Source organism: Fragaria vesca, linkage group LG7 (assembly GCF_000184155.1).
Source record: "Fragaria vesca subsp. vesca linkage group LG7, FraVesHawaii_1.0, whole genome shotgun sequence".
NCBI lineage: Eukaryota > Viridiplantae > Streptophyta > Magnoliopsida > Rosales > Rosaceae > Fragaria > Fragaria vesca.
Window position 1 is genome coordinate 692,638 of NC_020497.1, and position 15,843 is coordinate 708,480.

General features: G+C 39.5%; 3 protein-coding genes across 3 annotated transcripts; 1 reads left to right on the forward strand and 2 right to left on the reverse strand.

Moving 5' to 3' along the window:
* Positions 1–7,140: 7,140 nt before the first annotated feature.
* On the reverse strand, positions 7,141–9,140 carry LOC101303061 (nascent polypeptide-associated complex subunit alpha-like protein-like). Its single transcript, XM_004306426.1, has 4 exons — positions 9,024–9,140; positions 8,557–8,641; positions 7,915–8,039; positions 7,141–7,820 (listed from the first exon to the last, which is right to left on the reverse strand). The coding sequence occupies exons 1-4, from the start codon at positions 9,081–9,083 to the stop codon at positions 7,488–7,490; spliced, it is 603 nt and encodes a 200-aa protein (XP_004306474.1). The 5' UTR covers positions 9,084–9,140; the 3' UTR covers positions 7,141–7,487.
* An 836-nt stretch (positions 9,141–9,976) lies between these two features.
* LOC101304230 (pentatricopeptide repeat-containing protein At1g11290-like) lies at positions 9,977–12,874 on the reverse strand. Its single transcript, XM_004308149.1, has one exon. The coding sequence runs from the start codon at positions 12,872–12,874 to the stop codon at positions 10,391–10,393; it is 2,484 nt and encodes an 827-aa protein (XP_004308197.1). The 3' UTR covers positions 9,977–10,390.
* A 1,126-nt stretch (positions 12,875–14,000) lies between these two features.
* On the forward strand, positions 14,001–15,841 carry LOC101303357. The gene is made up of 6 exons (XM_004306427.1): positions 14,001–14,096; positions 14,177–14,257; positions 14,531–14,659; positions 14,875–14,937; positions 15,081–15,208; positions 15,649–15,841. Exons 1-6 carry the CDS (start codon positions 14,001–14,003, stop codon positions 15,839–15,841), a joined length of 690 nt encoding a protein of 229 aa, XP_004306475.1.
* The last annotated feature ends 2 nt before the right edge of the window (positions 15,842–15,843 follow it).

Genomic DNA, 15,843 nt, shown 5'->3' on the forward strand with positions numbered 1-15,843 from the left:
AGGACCTAGAGGATCCGATCATGATGATAATTTTCCAGCTTTGATAAGTCTTCAACGTCTTTTGCAAGACGGCAATTGGTTTAATAGCGTAGGGGGATCCAAAATCAAAAGCTTTCGGTAACTCCAAGTCAGTATGACCAGGCATGTCCGTGGAGAGTCGGTAGTGCGAGGCACACTTAAAACCATTATCTCCTTAATTTCGGACAATTCTAAGTCATCACACTGAGCTTGGATGAGCCTAGTTGAACAATTGGTGATGAAAAATCCGCTATAGGGTAGAAGACTTAACCGGAAACACGTGGGCGATCCTCCTTGAGGATGCAGTGCCATGAGTCACCTTCAAAGGAAGGGACCAAAATCGGCACAATATGCCATGTTTCTAAGGACGATGTAAGTGTACATCTTGATTGTAAATCAATATGAACCATAAGAGGAGAATAGTTTCACTTTGAAAAAATTCTCAAGGCATTCATTATTGCTAATGTGAGTACATCGAGGTCTCAAATAGACGAGGGACGTCGATACAACGCCTTAATACATATAGCTTGGAACGAAAATCAATGTCTAGCCGATGACATCAAAGTCATAGGTAGCTAGAGCAGGATCCGAATCTTTGAAATTCGCGATCATGAGGATGACGTTCTTGTCCTCATATTGATTTTCCATACCTTTTTGTATGCATTCACAATTTAAAGGAACTTGACAATCTTGAACCAGTGATCCGAAGATCCATAACGGTTGCATTAATGTCATGAGCTGACGTGAGTAGTTTTGACAAAATGGTGTCTAGACCGGGAGTGTCGCTATTAGAGCCGGCAACACCTCCCCCTATTTTCTAGACATCGACACGACGTTTTCTGCCGTTGCCATGACCCATATTGTTGTCCCCACATTAGGGGATAATCCTAAATAAGTTTATCACATTAGCGTATATACAATTCCTGTTTGTATGATCAAAATCAAGTCTCGTTGGTAATTCCACACCAACTTGGAGGACCTAGAAAACTTGATGATGATCGAATCCGCTAAAGGTTATGGATCATGATGCCACAAAAGATCATCGACAATATGTAGTCAATTAAGGTGGTAAGCAATCCACTTGACTAATAACTCAACAAGTAGAGTTATATGAACGTTTCGAGAAACGCTCCATGAGTGCATTCCACAGTACTTTGTGGTCATTACTTTTTGCACAGATTGCCATTGAAGGCTTTTGTCTATGTGGCGCGTCAAAGACTTTGAGCACATGAGATGTGAAATCTCGGCATCTAGGCTTGTTAGCCTGGGGGTCAAAACATGTGGTTTAATCCTTTCCAATGAAAGGTTCCACAAATAGCAAGCGAAGATCCGCCTTAGGCATCTAGTACGTCAAAACGCAAAGGAGCAGAATGTTACATTGCTCTTGCATACAAAACCAAGCTGTTATGAGACTCGATAGAGGTCACAAACGATGTTGTTAATGGTTTGTCCTTCGGATTGATCATACACAATCCGGAAAAGCCGCGAATTGATCAAACACAATTCGGAAAAAGGCCTCGGATTGATCAAACACAATCCGGTGATAGGTCGGGGTTGATCATACACAACCCGGACAAGGAAACAAGAGTGATCAAACACACTCTTGACCCGCGAATAAAATTTCGGGATTTTTGGGTACCTGCACGCACAAAATCCCAAGCATAGAATGGAGATGGAGAAGGGAGGAAAGGATTTTATCCTCCCCGAGTTATTGAACTTGGAAAAGTTTAAGGTTTCAAAACATACCTTTCTGGTTTCCTTGGAAGACGAGCAATCTTGAAATCTTTGGTTTCTAGAGGCTGCCGAGAGGAGAAATCAAATTTGGGGCTGAAAATTTGACAGAAGGAGCAGCTCTGGATGAGGAAGCTGCTGTCAAAAATTCAGGTTGATCGGAGCAAGGAAAGGTGATGAACCGGTGGTCGGTAGCGGCGGCGGTCTGGAATTTTCCCGCGGCCGGTTCGGAGACTTTCCGGCCGGTTCTCAAGGTGAGGCCGGCGGCGTTGGATCCGAGACGGAGAGAGCTTTCTGGGGATATAAAATTCCGACGGAGGGCAGTCGGAATTTTGGTCGGAAATCGGAAAAAACAAGACTGCCCGATTTTAGGGTTTGGAAAACAAATGGTGGGCTATTGGCTTTAGGGTTAGAACAAAGTGCATGATAACGTGATGAAGGATAAAGTGTAGAGACAAAGAGATAGCAAGAGAATCATCATCTTATTCATTAATAGGAGCCTTTTATATAGGGAATTACATAGTACCAATATGGTAAGGATATGAATACATAGATCTAGTCAAACTACATATCCTATTGGCATAAGGCCAAGACACACATAGAGAATATCCTAGAACAGGATGGTAATTGCTAGCTCAAATATTAAACCGAAAACTTTGGTTTTGAAATTGGTAATACATATAACTTATTTGAACCGACCAAGTGACAACCCTATTAAAAAACCATAGAATGTAACCTCAAATATCCAAAAAACTAGTAACCTGTTTAGGAGAACCTAACTTATTCCATAAGTCAGAACCACCTTACGCAGAAGGGGTCTCCCCTGATGAAGACGAGGTAACCAAAGCCTCAACAGGTGACTCATCCATCTGATCCTTCACTGCTCCAAATTGAGCCGCAACTGATGGGACTAGAGATATTTATTCTTTAATCGAGATTATTAATTTATCCAGGGCCGACCTTGTGCTTGTCGAGGCCCTAGATGTGAAAAATATAAATTAATTTTTATGATAATTTTCATTAACCAATTAATTAAAATTCAAGAGTCAAACATTCATAATGGAAGGAAGTTGATCACTTTTTTGTTAACAAGTTAATTAGGTATCAAATTGAACTCACAAAATGGAAAGAAGTATATGCAAATACAGATAAAATCTGATAATTAAAGTAGATTCTTTTATTTTGTTGGTAGGAACAAAATTCTTAAAATTAAAGCTAATGGACATTGTCACATTTATTTATTTATGGTAAAAATCAGTTGAAATAATAATTTGAATACAAGTTATGCGTGAAAGTTTTAAACTTGGAGGCCCTATGATTGTGGCCTTGTGGGAGGCCTTAGGCACAAGTCTTGCTGGTCTTGCCTTAAGGCCGGCCATGAATTTATCGAATACTCATTATACTTTGTCACAATCCATTGGAAACAACTCTCTATCGGTTCTAAGCATCCTACGAAATTCTCTTTCTCTCTCTATCCTAAAATTTGTTGAGAAATTCTTTCAACAACAAAAAGAAAATTTCAGACCAAAAATAAAAATTTTAAATTAACAAAGAAATTCCACGTGTCAGTCCTACCAGCATGGGGAGATCTTTGCAGACTGCAAAACCCTTCCTGCATCAGGAAAGGCCCTCAGGAAATCCTCAACTAAAGTGCAAAACCAGTGCTCTAGTCCTTTTACCCTTTTGGTCTAGGAATCAGTAAATCCACTATTATTTAGGAAACCCTGCCCAAAAAAAAGCTATTTATATCGCAGCACCTGGGAAACTACCAGCAAAAACCCTTAAAACCTGCTGCTCTCAATAATCTGTCACGCAGGTTCCGTCTTCTGATATCCAGCAGAATCATCAGATGTCTTCTTTTCATCAGACATCACAATCTGGGATTAACAATCATCCACAGGTAACCTTTAGGCAAATAAACCCACCACAACATGCTCCTCATATTCATCACAATGTCTCATCAACTCCACAGAGTCTACTAATGCAATCGCAGAAGCATGATGTGATGAGGAGAAGATTAGCTGCTGCCAATCTACAACAGAATCAGTCACCTGGCTTCGACTTAGCGCAGCAACGACACATGTTAGCATACCAGCAGAATCATGCACAACAGAAGTTACATGGACATAATGTAAATCTTTCAGGTCCACATCATGAGCAATTGAGCCAAAGAAGGATTTTCTCTACACAGCAACAAACCCTTGAACAGAAGTTACATGGACAGAATGTAAATCTTCCAGGTCCACATCATGCGCAATTGAGCCAAAGAAGCATTTTCTCTACACAGCAACAAACTCTTGAAAGGCAGATGAATACTTCACAGGTTGAGAAGACGCAAAGGCAGCGAACCCAAGTAGAACAATATGGGCAGCAAACGCATCAAATGACAGGAATGCCAGCTTCCACATTATTAAGGGAAGAAGGGGAGATCTATCGAAAGGTCCAAATATTAAAAACCAAGTATGCGAGACCACTAACAGTTATCTTTCAAAGGCTCACATATTGTCTCCAGAACCTAGACAAACACAATATCAGCAAACTTGAAGAAGTAAAGAGATGGTATCAGACGGTCAAGCATATCCTTGAGATACTAAATAGGGCAGAAAGCAACATTACACGTATTACTGAGGAGCACTTGGGTCTACTTGAGAACAAAATCAGGAATATTTTAAACCGATTTATAGACCAAAAGCCTGTCTCATCCTCTCAAGAGCATGAAAAAACTTGTTTTAATGTTCACCCCATGCGTCAATCTGTGCAACTTGATTCTCAGACTCCTCAAGCTCAGACCAAGCAAGGCAAAAAGAAGCCACCACCGCAGAGAGTGAACATAGAATGTCTTGAAACAAAGATGCAGCAGAGAAATGTGACAAACTTGATGAACTGTTCTGAACCTCCCATCCTGCAACATGGCACAAAAATTTTGCAGAGAAATTTGACCAAAAAGGATTCAGATCAAACAAGTCTCTCCAGAAACTTAACAATGCCTACATGCGGCCCCCTACAACAAAATGTCAAAAGCCCCATTCATGGACCACAATCAGATGCGAATACTTTTGAGTCAAGATTTAGTGTACCTAAAGATGTGCACCTCCAACAGCAGGATGTGCAGACTCAAAAATCAAAACAGCAATTACTGCAGCAGAATCACCGACCTGTGAAGTTGCATTCTGAAGCGTTTCCTAATCCTTTGCCGAAAAATCATATTTCTTCAGGTCAGCAAGTTCCTAGACATACTTCTCAAAGTGAAAAGAACAGTCTCCCAATTCGTCTACGTGAATCTAGAAATCCTTTGAACTCAATAACCTCACCCTCTAGATTTTCTTCTTTGGCTCCCAAGGCTACATCACCTATGCCAGTGGACTCGGAGAGACCTATGCCAGATACAGCATCCCATTCAAGTGTGGGAAATATTGGAGATGAACAAGTAGGAGGTGCGCCAGAAGCCCCATCATTAAGTACTCCTTTACTTGAAAAGACCAATGATGACAGTCATTGTGACAAGTCCATAGTAAATTCTTATCAGGTGCAGCCTATTCAGAAATTAATCAAGGTGGTAAACTCCATGTCATATAAAGCACTAGCTGGTTCTGCTTCAGACAATGCTTCAGTACTGTATGATAGGATGGAAATGAAGCGCCCGAGAAGTGCATTGCCAACTATTGATGCTGATTCAGAAAGTGGGATATGTCATATGATGAAAAGGCCTAGGCTTGGGGTGCACCAAACCCTCTTAGAGGAAATTAGAGAAATCAACCTACAACTAATAGACACTGTACTAGATATCAGTGACCAAGAGACTGTTGCATTAGTTAAGGATGGTGAAGGAACCATTGTCAGGTGCTCCTTCGTTGGCGTGTCCGTCAGTCCTGATTTGATGTCATCTCAAATGTTTTCATTCAGATTGCTTGTGCCTGCAAATTATCCATTCTGCTCTCCTATATTTTTGGACAAGTTGACAATGGAAGTCGGGGATGAGCTGGAGGATCTCTCAGCAAAAGTCATGTCAAAGGTAAGTCGCTCTCTCCGGACCCTAAAGGAGCCCTTATCTGTTGGGGATATAGCAACGGTATGGGATACATGCGCCCGAGAGGTTGTCTGTGAATGTGCACAACAGAACGGGGGAGGAAGCTTCAGTTCCAAGTATGGAACCTGGGAAGATATCCTCACTATTTCTTAAGTACTTCTTCCACCTATATTCGGCCTAGATTAACTTGCATGTCTATAGCAGAGAAAATCTGATCATGTAAATGCTTGTGCCTTATCCTTTGTATAAGAGCAAACACCATCTTTTAATAAAATTCTCTTTTCATCATCACTCTTATGACCCAAGGATTCTGTAAGGAAGGCAGGAATATAGCTGAGAGTATACCAATTGAGAAAATTCACTTTTGACTCATGGTTTTGCAGACCATTACTTAACAGCAAAGATATGGAGTTTAATCTGTAGTGTTTATTGATAAAGGATCAACTAAGAGCTCTATGAACCTTACTCTCCATAAGTTTGTGCTGAAGATGTTTGATGTACCTTGGATATTTGTAATACATGCTAGCACCTTTAAACTTGTCTGTTCTAGCTTTTTGTTCCCTCTTTTCTGAGGTTGTTGCTTTATTACCTTTATTAGCTACTGTTTTTTGTTGTTGAATTGCACGGCTTTGTTTATTGAAGCCTGGTTTCTTCTATACATCCATTCATTTACCAAAAAAAACAGAGAGAATAATTTGTGCTGCACTTTGTCGAATTTTACTTTGCTTTTATGTCTAATTTTACTTTGCTCGATCGAAGTACATGTATGTGATTACTAATGAAGGTTGCATTGTAGGCCTGCTTCATAGACTCCTTGATGATATATAGTTGCTAAAATTAATAAAACTCCGCCACATTTTTTTGGTTGTAGGGGTGAAAAAATGATCTGGACACTTAATGTTAAACGGGAGATTTACTGAAAGATCTGCCTACATTTCTAGGTCACAATGATAATTCAAATACTGCTGCTTCCAGTATGAGACTATGAATTCTTGTAATGGGTCAAAGCTTTATTCCTCAGGCCTCAGGGTTAGTACTACTCTTTGTATGGGAAATGGGGAGTGTTGTGCACAGAAATTGCAGATCAGTATTTATTATACTGCTTCAATTTTGATTATATAAATACAGAAATTGAATGCAGACCCTACTGCTCGGGCACTCACGACTTGATTCGAGTTCAAAAATGTATTTCGAAGTTGATCATAGGGAGCAATAGTTCATCTTTTATGTTGAATTGATTCGTGTGGCGTTTGAACCATGTTTCCGTACACCTAAGCAAAAATTTCAACCGTTGAAAACAAGATTAATGCAAGAAAGGTGAACGATTGTTTGTCAAATGTTTTAAAAGTGTTGAATGTTCTTTTGCTGAAAGGTTTCAAATTGCAGGTGTAGTATCACTAGTATGTACCTGCTATACATGACAGGACTCGAGATTTCAGACAAGTCTCATGAAATAGCTTTTGGGAGCACCATAGCAGAGCAAGTTGCAATTGTTCTCAAATAAACATACCAAATTTCAAAAATACCGCCACTTAACTTGAAAGAACTTAATTAGCTTAAGAAATTCTCAGTTTGTCACTGACACAACAAGTTTGACAAAAAGACTAAAATTGGAAATATCTGGACAAACATCCAGCACACATGATCTGAAACCATAATAAAGAAGAGCATAATAATGGATAACATACTAGAAAACAGTTCTAAGGACACTTCAGTTGGTAAGTTCCATGATAGCAGAAACAATGTCTCCATCAGCAGCCTTCAGTGCCTTTACAGCCTTTGGTCTAGAGACTCCTGCTTGTGTCATCACCAACTCAATGTCCTTGGGCTCTACTCCGGTCTCATCGACATCTTCATCGTCCTGGGATATGGCTGAGGTCTCTGGTTTGGAAATCACATGACTGAGATCAGGAGCCTTAAACTGCTCTGCAGCCTGAGTCTGCAGTTGCGAGCTCAAATCCTCAATCTTTGCCTCACCAAAGATAACATAGGTGTCTGAAGTTGGGCTCTTGAAAACATCCGGTTTGGATATCACAAATAAGATCTGAAAAATATAGAATGTCAGCAAACAACCCATATACTATCACAAATAGTTAATATTTGCTAATGAAGTGTGCAACAGTAGAAAATGAACTAACATTCTTGCTCTTTTTGACTGTGACCCGGCTAACTCCAGGAATAGATTTCATTCCTAGCTTGAGCATCGCTTTGCGGCTTTTCTTTTCACTTCTACTTTGCTTTGACCTGCCACTCGCTTCCCCATCTTGTCCTACAACCAAAAAAAAATGGTTAGAAAATATTGTCAAACAAGGGCAAGTGTGTTCATTCCGGTCTATATGCCCATGGTGGGTTCAAAAACAACAAGTTCTAATCAAACTGATCATTCAATTTGATTCTTATTTTAACCATGACATATGAAACTAAAAATATTAAGTATTGTGGCTTTAGTTGAAACTCATAAGCTAAATTGAAAGACATTTATGCCAACACAAATAACACATATTAAAAAAAAAAACAAGGCAGTTAGATAACAGGAAGCTAACCCCATTCATTCCCTGGGAAATCACAATCTGAGTGGTCTTCCAAATTGTTATCTAAGAGATGCTATTTTTTGAGTAAAGCCAGGCAAACTAATTGTCCTAGTGCCAAGCAAACTGAAAAAAATTTGAGAGTGGGAGGCAAACTAGAAAAAAAGAGGTACACATATTTCTTAAATCAAGGATAAGAAGGCAAGAAAACAGAGAGAATGGAAATCGCCACAAACTTAAAACTGAACTTACCCTCAACTTCATCATCATCCTTGTCATCATCGTCATCCTCATCTTCGTCGTCGTCATCTTCCTCCTCAACTGTAGGCTGATCAGGCTGACCAAAAAAAAAAACAAAAAAAGTATCACATTACAATCTATCTCAAAATCTTACATCTGTAAGTTAACTGCAACCGCATATTCAAATGTTCAAGCCCAAGCATTACAATAACACGGAGACAATCACAATATTGCAACCATAAAATTGATCTTTCTTATCGATAAATTTATTTACTTGAAAATATCATTAAAAAAAACAAAAATTCGTGCTTGAAATTAAAAATACTTCGATTCAGTGAATCAGTCCAGAAATTGAGTAACTAGTGGCCTAAAGTATAAAAAGACAACCAAATCAATAAACACAAACAAATCTGAAACTTGTAATCCAATTTCTACAGTAAGAAAACCGTTGAAGCTTTGAGAGAAGAGATGAAGCTTACATCGATGGTTTGCTGTTCGAGATGGGCAGCGAGGAGCTCTTCCTGGGTCTGGGCAGTCATGGCTAGATTCCGAGGAGGTTCTGAGAAAAAAAAGAGAGGTTGCGTCGTCTCGGCTGAAAACCCTAAAACCCCAAAGTCGACTCTCTATTTTATACTCGGAGGGCTTCCAGGGTTTTGCGAAATGACCAATCTGACATTTCATCTTGCTTGAAATTCCTATCTCTACCACTCACTGTTGGGCTGGGGGACCCTTTGTTTCATACGGACCATTGGTTCAATTTTCTATTGTTTATTTGTTTCCCTCTTTTCTATATTTTGGCAAAGTCTATCTATATACAATTTTTTCCATTCTTTAGAGCTTACGGTGCATGTCATGAAAAAAGAGAATGAACTGTAATTTTTTTGACAAGAAATAACTTTTGATAACGAAAATGAGAATGAACTGTAATTTAGAGGTTGGAATAAAAGAAAATGAGAGACATATAATTTTGTTTTACGTTATATAGATTTCTATATATACACACACAGAATGAGACTAAGAAAATAAAATAGTAGAGGCACGAAAAACCCTAAAAGTTCTTAAACTAAGCACGTGGAGATGAAGCGATGCTTCATTGAAGTGAATTTGGACAGTGCAATGATTCGATTTCCATTTGATCAGGTATTTAACAAATTACATGACAAATGAGGCATGATTGACATTTATGCATTAACTTGAGGCATAATGTTAACATGAGTTGTGTTATTATATAATTTCATTTTATATAAACATACAACTCTTATCTACACTCTACCTCAAGTTTATAGGTTATTGTGATGTTCATTCTAGATTGATCTATAAAATTTGTTTGATCAATGACAAGATGATACAAAGAGAACACATACATATACAGCATTGTTTATATGCTCATGTTCAAGACTGCTTGCGAACATCACAAATCCATTCCACAAATTATGAGTGAGTGATAGAGATTACAAGTTCCCTTTCCTATGAAAGAAAAAAAAATCTCAGCAATTGGAAAATCCGATTGCTAAATTGAACCTTATGATTCAAAAGGAATATGTGTAACCAAAAAAAGGAGAAATCATATATAATTCTAGTACATAAAAACAAGAAAATGAAACTCTTTCTTCTAACCAGTGCAAAAATTGAGTATCTCTTCTTACTCTAATAATCTTCAATCTTACATACATACTAATAATGACCAAGTATACACCGACTGCATCAACCTCCAATGTGCAATTGTGCATCACATATTGTAAGCTTTGCTTTTCCATGATTCAATGACACTCAAAATTTTTCTACAGCCCACATCCTGAAAAACCAATATGCAGCTCCCAAGAACCAAAATGGTGTGAACGCACAATCACCAATAATCTCCACATGAGCAAGTGCCATTCTTGAAATGATGGAACCGATGCATATCACGCACTATGATTTCCCTTCCAGTCACTAGTGAAATGTACTTGGTTGCATTGTGGCAATCACCACAAACTCGTAGGTTCTTTCGAATGTGTATTGTTGTACCTGCGGTAGTATTCAAGAGTCCGAATGCAATTGCCAGCTTCTCACTATGGCTATTTAGCAGTTGCTCCTTGACATCATCTTCCACATCATGAATTGAATTTGTGTCCGGCACATAACCAGCAGCCTTGATCTTATCTCCCAGTGTCTCCAAATAAGTATATATTCTCTTGGATTGGGGATGGCTTGTACTTCCGGAATAGAAAGTGTGAACCTGGTTCTTTAATTCCACTAAACTGCAGCCTGGAGTTTTCTTGAGCCCTGTCTTCTCCATTATTGTTCGTACTTTGGCCACTTTGTCCCACATTGAAGCTGCATAATATATGTTAGCAAGCAAAACATGGTATCCACCTTCAATAGGGTTCAACTCAAATATTCTATCTGCTGCCTTTTCCCCCAATTCAACATTTTTATGAATTCTGCAAGCTCCTAACATTGCGCCGAAGACTGTAATGCCAGGTTCCATAGGCATCTTTTGAATAAAATCCCACGCCTCATTTAGTCGGCCAGCTCGACCAAGAAGATCAACCATGGCACCATAGTGATCCATTGCTGGCTCCAAGCCAAAGTCATCCTTCATGCTTTCAAATAATTGAAGACCGTCTTCCACTAAACCTGCATGAGAGCAAGCAGATATCACACATAGAAATGTTATATCATTTGGCTTTATTTTTCCTTTCTTCATTTCGTTGAACAGTTCCACAGCAGCCTTTCCAAGCCCGTTTGTTCCATAACCATCGATCATACTGTTCCATGTTGTCACATGTCGGTCATCCATCATGTCAAAAAGTTTTCTTGCAGTGTGGACAGCTCCACATTTTGCGTACATATCAACAAGAGCAGTCATCACAAAAACATTTTTGTCAAAACACTTTCTTACAACAAGTCCATGAATCCACTTAGCCTGACGTGTAACTGATAACTCTGCAAGAGCTGGAATTACACTCACCATTGTAAATGAATCCGGCTTTATATTCTGAGACTGCATCTCACAGAAGTGACTTAAAGCCTCGCTGACGCGCCCATTCTGTGCAAAACCTAATATCATGGCATTCCATGAGACGATGGTCTTACCCTTTAAGCCTCTAAACAACTTTGCAGCGATATCAACTCTCTTACACTTGGAATACATGGATATCAAAGAATTCACAACCGAGACATCATATCCAAGGTTCAGTTGATCCAATAATTTATGCACGAACTTTCCCCTCTCAAGATCTCCCAAATCAGCACAAGCATGTAAAGCCTCCATAATAGTAACATTCGTCGGTTCAAAGCCTTCATCCAACATCTTCTGGAAAATCACCATTGCTTCCTCAGGATCTTCATTTTGCACATACCCATCTATCATGGAATTCCAGGAAACAACAGTCTTGTGATTCATCCTGTTGAAAATCGACCGAGCAATGGCCACAGACCCACATTTCGAATACATATCTAGCAGGGCCGTAGAAACGTTCACAAGTGACTCAAAACTGGCTCTTATCACATAGGCATGAACCGACTTCCCGATCAGCAACGACCCGAAATCCGCAACAGCAGGCAATGCAGTGACCAATGTGATGGAATCAGGCCTCTGGCCTTCCTCCTGCATCCTTATAACCAACTCCAAAGCTCTCCTGGCGAACCCATTTTGCGCATAAGCCGCAACAATAGTGTTCCAAGACACCAAGTCCCTCTCAGGCATTCTATCAAACATCTTATATGCATCATCAATCTGCCTGCATTTCGCATACAGGTTAACAACTCCGGTCATCGAAAACAGATTAGTCCCGAATCCGTTGGTAATCAATGAGCCATGAATCTCCTTCCCCCTCCTGAGATCAGCATTGTCGCCGCAGGCCTTGAGCAAGTATGTGAAGTTATACACAACAGGGGCAACCCCGTCGCGCTTCAATCGGCAGAAGAAGGAAATGGCGTCGGCTAGAGAGGAGCTCTTGGCGTAGCCTTTGAGAAGAGTGTGGTAGAAAACGTCGAGCTTGTCGTCCCCGACGGAGTCGAAAACGCGGTGGGCTTCAGCTGGGCTGTTGTATTTGCAGAAGAGGCTGAGGAGCTTGGTGTGGAAGTAGTGCTCGGTGTAGAGGCCGTTCTTGATTATGAGGGGGAAGATTTGGTGGAGCTCTCTCATGGAAGTGCAGAGCTCGAGGAGGATGGCGGTGGGGTGGGTGTAGACATGAGATGGGATATGGTGGGTTCTTTCACTTGTTTGGGAAAGCAATGTTGAGGTTGATTTTGGTGTTGGGAGTTTAGTTGATATTGTTGGTGGTAGTGTTTTGGTGTTGGTTATGGAGAGGAGAGGTGTGAGTGGTAAGAGCTGTGAGCTCATCTCCTCCTCTTTGTACTTTGTCTCTGCGTTTCATCAGTGTTTTAGTGCCTTTTATATGTTTTGGATAAACTAGGATCAGATGATTGGTGCAAATTTTTTTTGGAGAGAAATGGAGCAATTTTCATGAGGTGGATTTTATAGACGAATGTGAGGAAGATGAGGCATGAGGGCTCCGGGTGAACAAATTTTGATTTGTCCACGAGCACAGGTTCAGAAGATTATCATTTTGGACCGAGGTATGTGTCTTAAATTTCCATGCATTTCACCACTTCTTCAAGGTATTTCCAGCATGAGTTTCAGGGCCATGTCACCAATGTGGTGTATTTTTTTTTTTATATAAATTCTATTGGTTTTGTCTAGGACAGGAGGACTCGGTTCCGCACATCATTGTCGATCAACCACATCTTTTTCTAGATTTTTGGTCACCCCACACCCAAACAATCGTTCAACTACCGTCGTAAATCTTCATGAGAGTTTATGTGTCTGCATGCTTAAAGTGCAACTTCACACTTACCTTTTGGATCATGGGTGCTCACATGTGGTGCATCACCTCCCATTTTCTTTGTTCTTGTTCTTTGGTTTGTTTCTTTGTTCTTCTCTTGTCAGCCTCAGTTACTTCACGGCTTGGGTTTTGATGATGGAATATACAAAGCTGTTTTAAGGGAGCTTCTCTTGTGTTCTACACAAATAGGGATTCGGTTGGCATTAGTTACTCGGACATCAACACTCCGATTTAGCACTCTACACTACCTCACGGCTGTTGGTTGCGTTAGAAACTACAATGCTAGCGCACATGAGTGGCGGATGTGGTAGATTGTTTGTATTGTTACATTTCTATTTTCAGATATTGGACTTTCTGTCTATAGATTAGCGAGTTGTTGGTTTCTTATCATTTCTAGTTTGTTCGAGTTTGAGACTTATGTTTTTTATTATTAGTATATTTTGAGGCTCGCAAACATGTAATTAAACTTGTATCTTGATTAATAAATTATTCATTTCTCACAAAACCGACTCACGAGATTATTAAAAGCCAAAAACCGTATTTCGTTGTAAACTATCTGCTGGTCCGACCTGGTCATCAATAAGGGAAAGTGAAAGCCACTAATAAGGTAGAGATACGGTAAAAATGGCGGAGACGACGTCGTTCATGACAAACAAATACTGGGTATTGAGGCACGGCAGGAGCATTCCAAACGAGAAGGGCCTCATTGTTTCCTCCTTGGTAATACTCTTCTTCTTCTTCTTCCCTTTTATCTTTTACTATCTTTACAATGGTCCCACTGTAATATTTATTCTTTCCAGGAAAATGGTACCCGCCCAGAATATCAATTGGCGCCACATGGTGTTCATGAGGCACAATTAGCTGCAGATTTGTTCAAAAAGGTAATCTTCTGTTTAAATACTTCATCTTTCAGTTTTATTGGTTTTTTTCTTTTTTTTTGATGAAAATCAACTCTTTTATTTTTATATAGAACTGGGTCTAGTGTAGTGTTACCAGTACCAGTTAGGAAATGTAAATTGCATTTGAAAATTAGAAGAGAAAGAGTGGTTAGCATTTGGACTAGTTTTATATCTCAATGCAGAGGGTGCCTACTAAAATATATAAGCATTTGCAAGTGTTGTTTAGGATATGAGATGAGTCTGTTGCCTGTGCAGTTACTCGAGGAAAGTTGCACACCACTTGCAAATGTCCGCATTTGTTACTCTCCGTTTTCGCGAACAACTCAGACTGCTCGAATTGTTGCATCTGTCTTGGACATTCAATTAGAGGGTCCTCAATGTAAGGTAAAATGCTGCAGTTACTTCAGTCCCACAAAGGGTTTCTGTTGAAGTTGCTTTATGGGCTAGAATGATCACAATAACCAAAATGCATTCAGTTCCTGCTTGACATAAGCGCGGGTGGTTCTATATAATGTGTATTTAATTGCACCAGAGTTCAATACTAAGTTAGCTGTCAATCAGGTTCTTGCACTTATTACGTAGTAGCTTTCACTTTACAGGTGATGGAAACTCTCCGTGAACGCTTCTTTGGTCCTTCATTTGAGCTTGGGTCTCGTGATGAAGTAGGTAACAGTTATTGGTCAAACTTGTCCACCGACTATAATCAATTATTTTCTGTATGGCTTGGTTTTTAAATCTACCACCTCAAATTCTCTTTTACTGAGTTTATCACTTTATCCTAATTCTGGTTTCCCTTTACTTATAGTACAATGATATATATGGCACACTTGATGAGAAAGATCCTCTGATGAGGCCAGAAGGCGGAGAAAGTGTTGATGATGTTGCATCTAGACTTGCAGAGGCTATGGTAACTATGGAGTCTCTATTTCAAGGGTAAGTTTATGAATAACTTTTTTGGTCTATCAACATTTTACTCGTATTCAATACACCAACATCTATAATAGCTCCACTGTGCCCCTTGCTGAATCAATTCATCATATTCCACATTGGATATCATTAGCCAGTTTGGCATTGCAGAAATTTGAATGAAATAGTCTGACTGGAAACACAGAAAGTTCTTAAAAAACTGAACTGAAACTTAAATGAAAAGTTTGTGTTCTATTTTTTCATGTATTTTAAGTTGATATGTATATCATGGAGAGACTTGACTCTAGTCAATCTGTTAGCTGGATATGACTTGACCCTGCCATACTCCTTTAAATTCCATAAGTAAACTAAGCCATAGAATCCATAAGAAGTAAACTAAGCCATAGATTTTTTGGTTGTATTTTAGTTGAGTTTGTATTTGTCTCTTGAATGCGATTGATCTGCAGGTGCACGATCTTAGTAGTTTGTCATGGTGATCCCCTACAAATCTTGCAAGCTATACTGAATGCTACTAAACTAAACACCGAATCCAGTTATGACGGCTTGGCATCAAGAATTAAAAATGTTAGAGCTCCTTCCATCTTGTCACAGCACAGGAAATTTAATCTGCGAACTGGAGAGCTCCGGGCAGTTATATGAAT

Bases quoted from the DNA above. Each gene is read 5' to 3' on its own strand.
- LOC101303061 (XM_004306426.1), bottom strand. From the start codon at position 9,083: ATGACTGCCCAGACCCAGGAAGAGCTCCTCGCTGCCCATCTCGAACAG. The intron at 8,040-8,556 runs GTAAGTTCAGTT...TTGTAGGACAAG, and splicing joins GGATGATGATGAAGTTGAGG to ATGGGGAAGCGAGTGGCAGG. The intron at 7,821-7,914 runs GTTAGTTCATTT...TATATTTTTCAG, and splicing joins CAGTCAAAAAGAGCAAGAAT to ATCTTATTTGTGATATCCAA.
- LOC101304230 (XM_004308149.1), bottom strand. From the start codon at position 12,874: ATGAGCTCACAGCTCTTACCACTCACACCTCTCCTCTCCATAACCAAC.
- LOC101303357 (XM_004306427.1), top strand. From the start codon at position 14,001: ATGGCGGAGACGACGTCGTTCATGACAAACAAATACTGGGTATTGAGG. The intron at 14,258-14,530 runs GTAATCTTCTGT...TTGCCTGTGCAG, and splicing joins CTGCAGATTTGTTCAAAAAG to TTACTCGAGGAAAGTTGCAC. The intron at 14,938-15,080 runs GTAGGTAACAGT...CTTTACTTATAG, and splicing joins AGCTTGGGTCTCGTGATGAA to TACAATGATATATATGGCAC.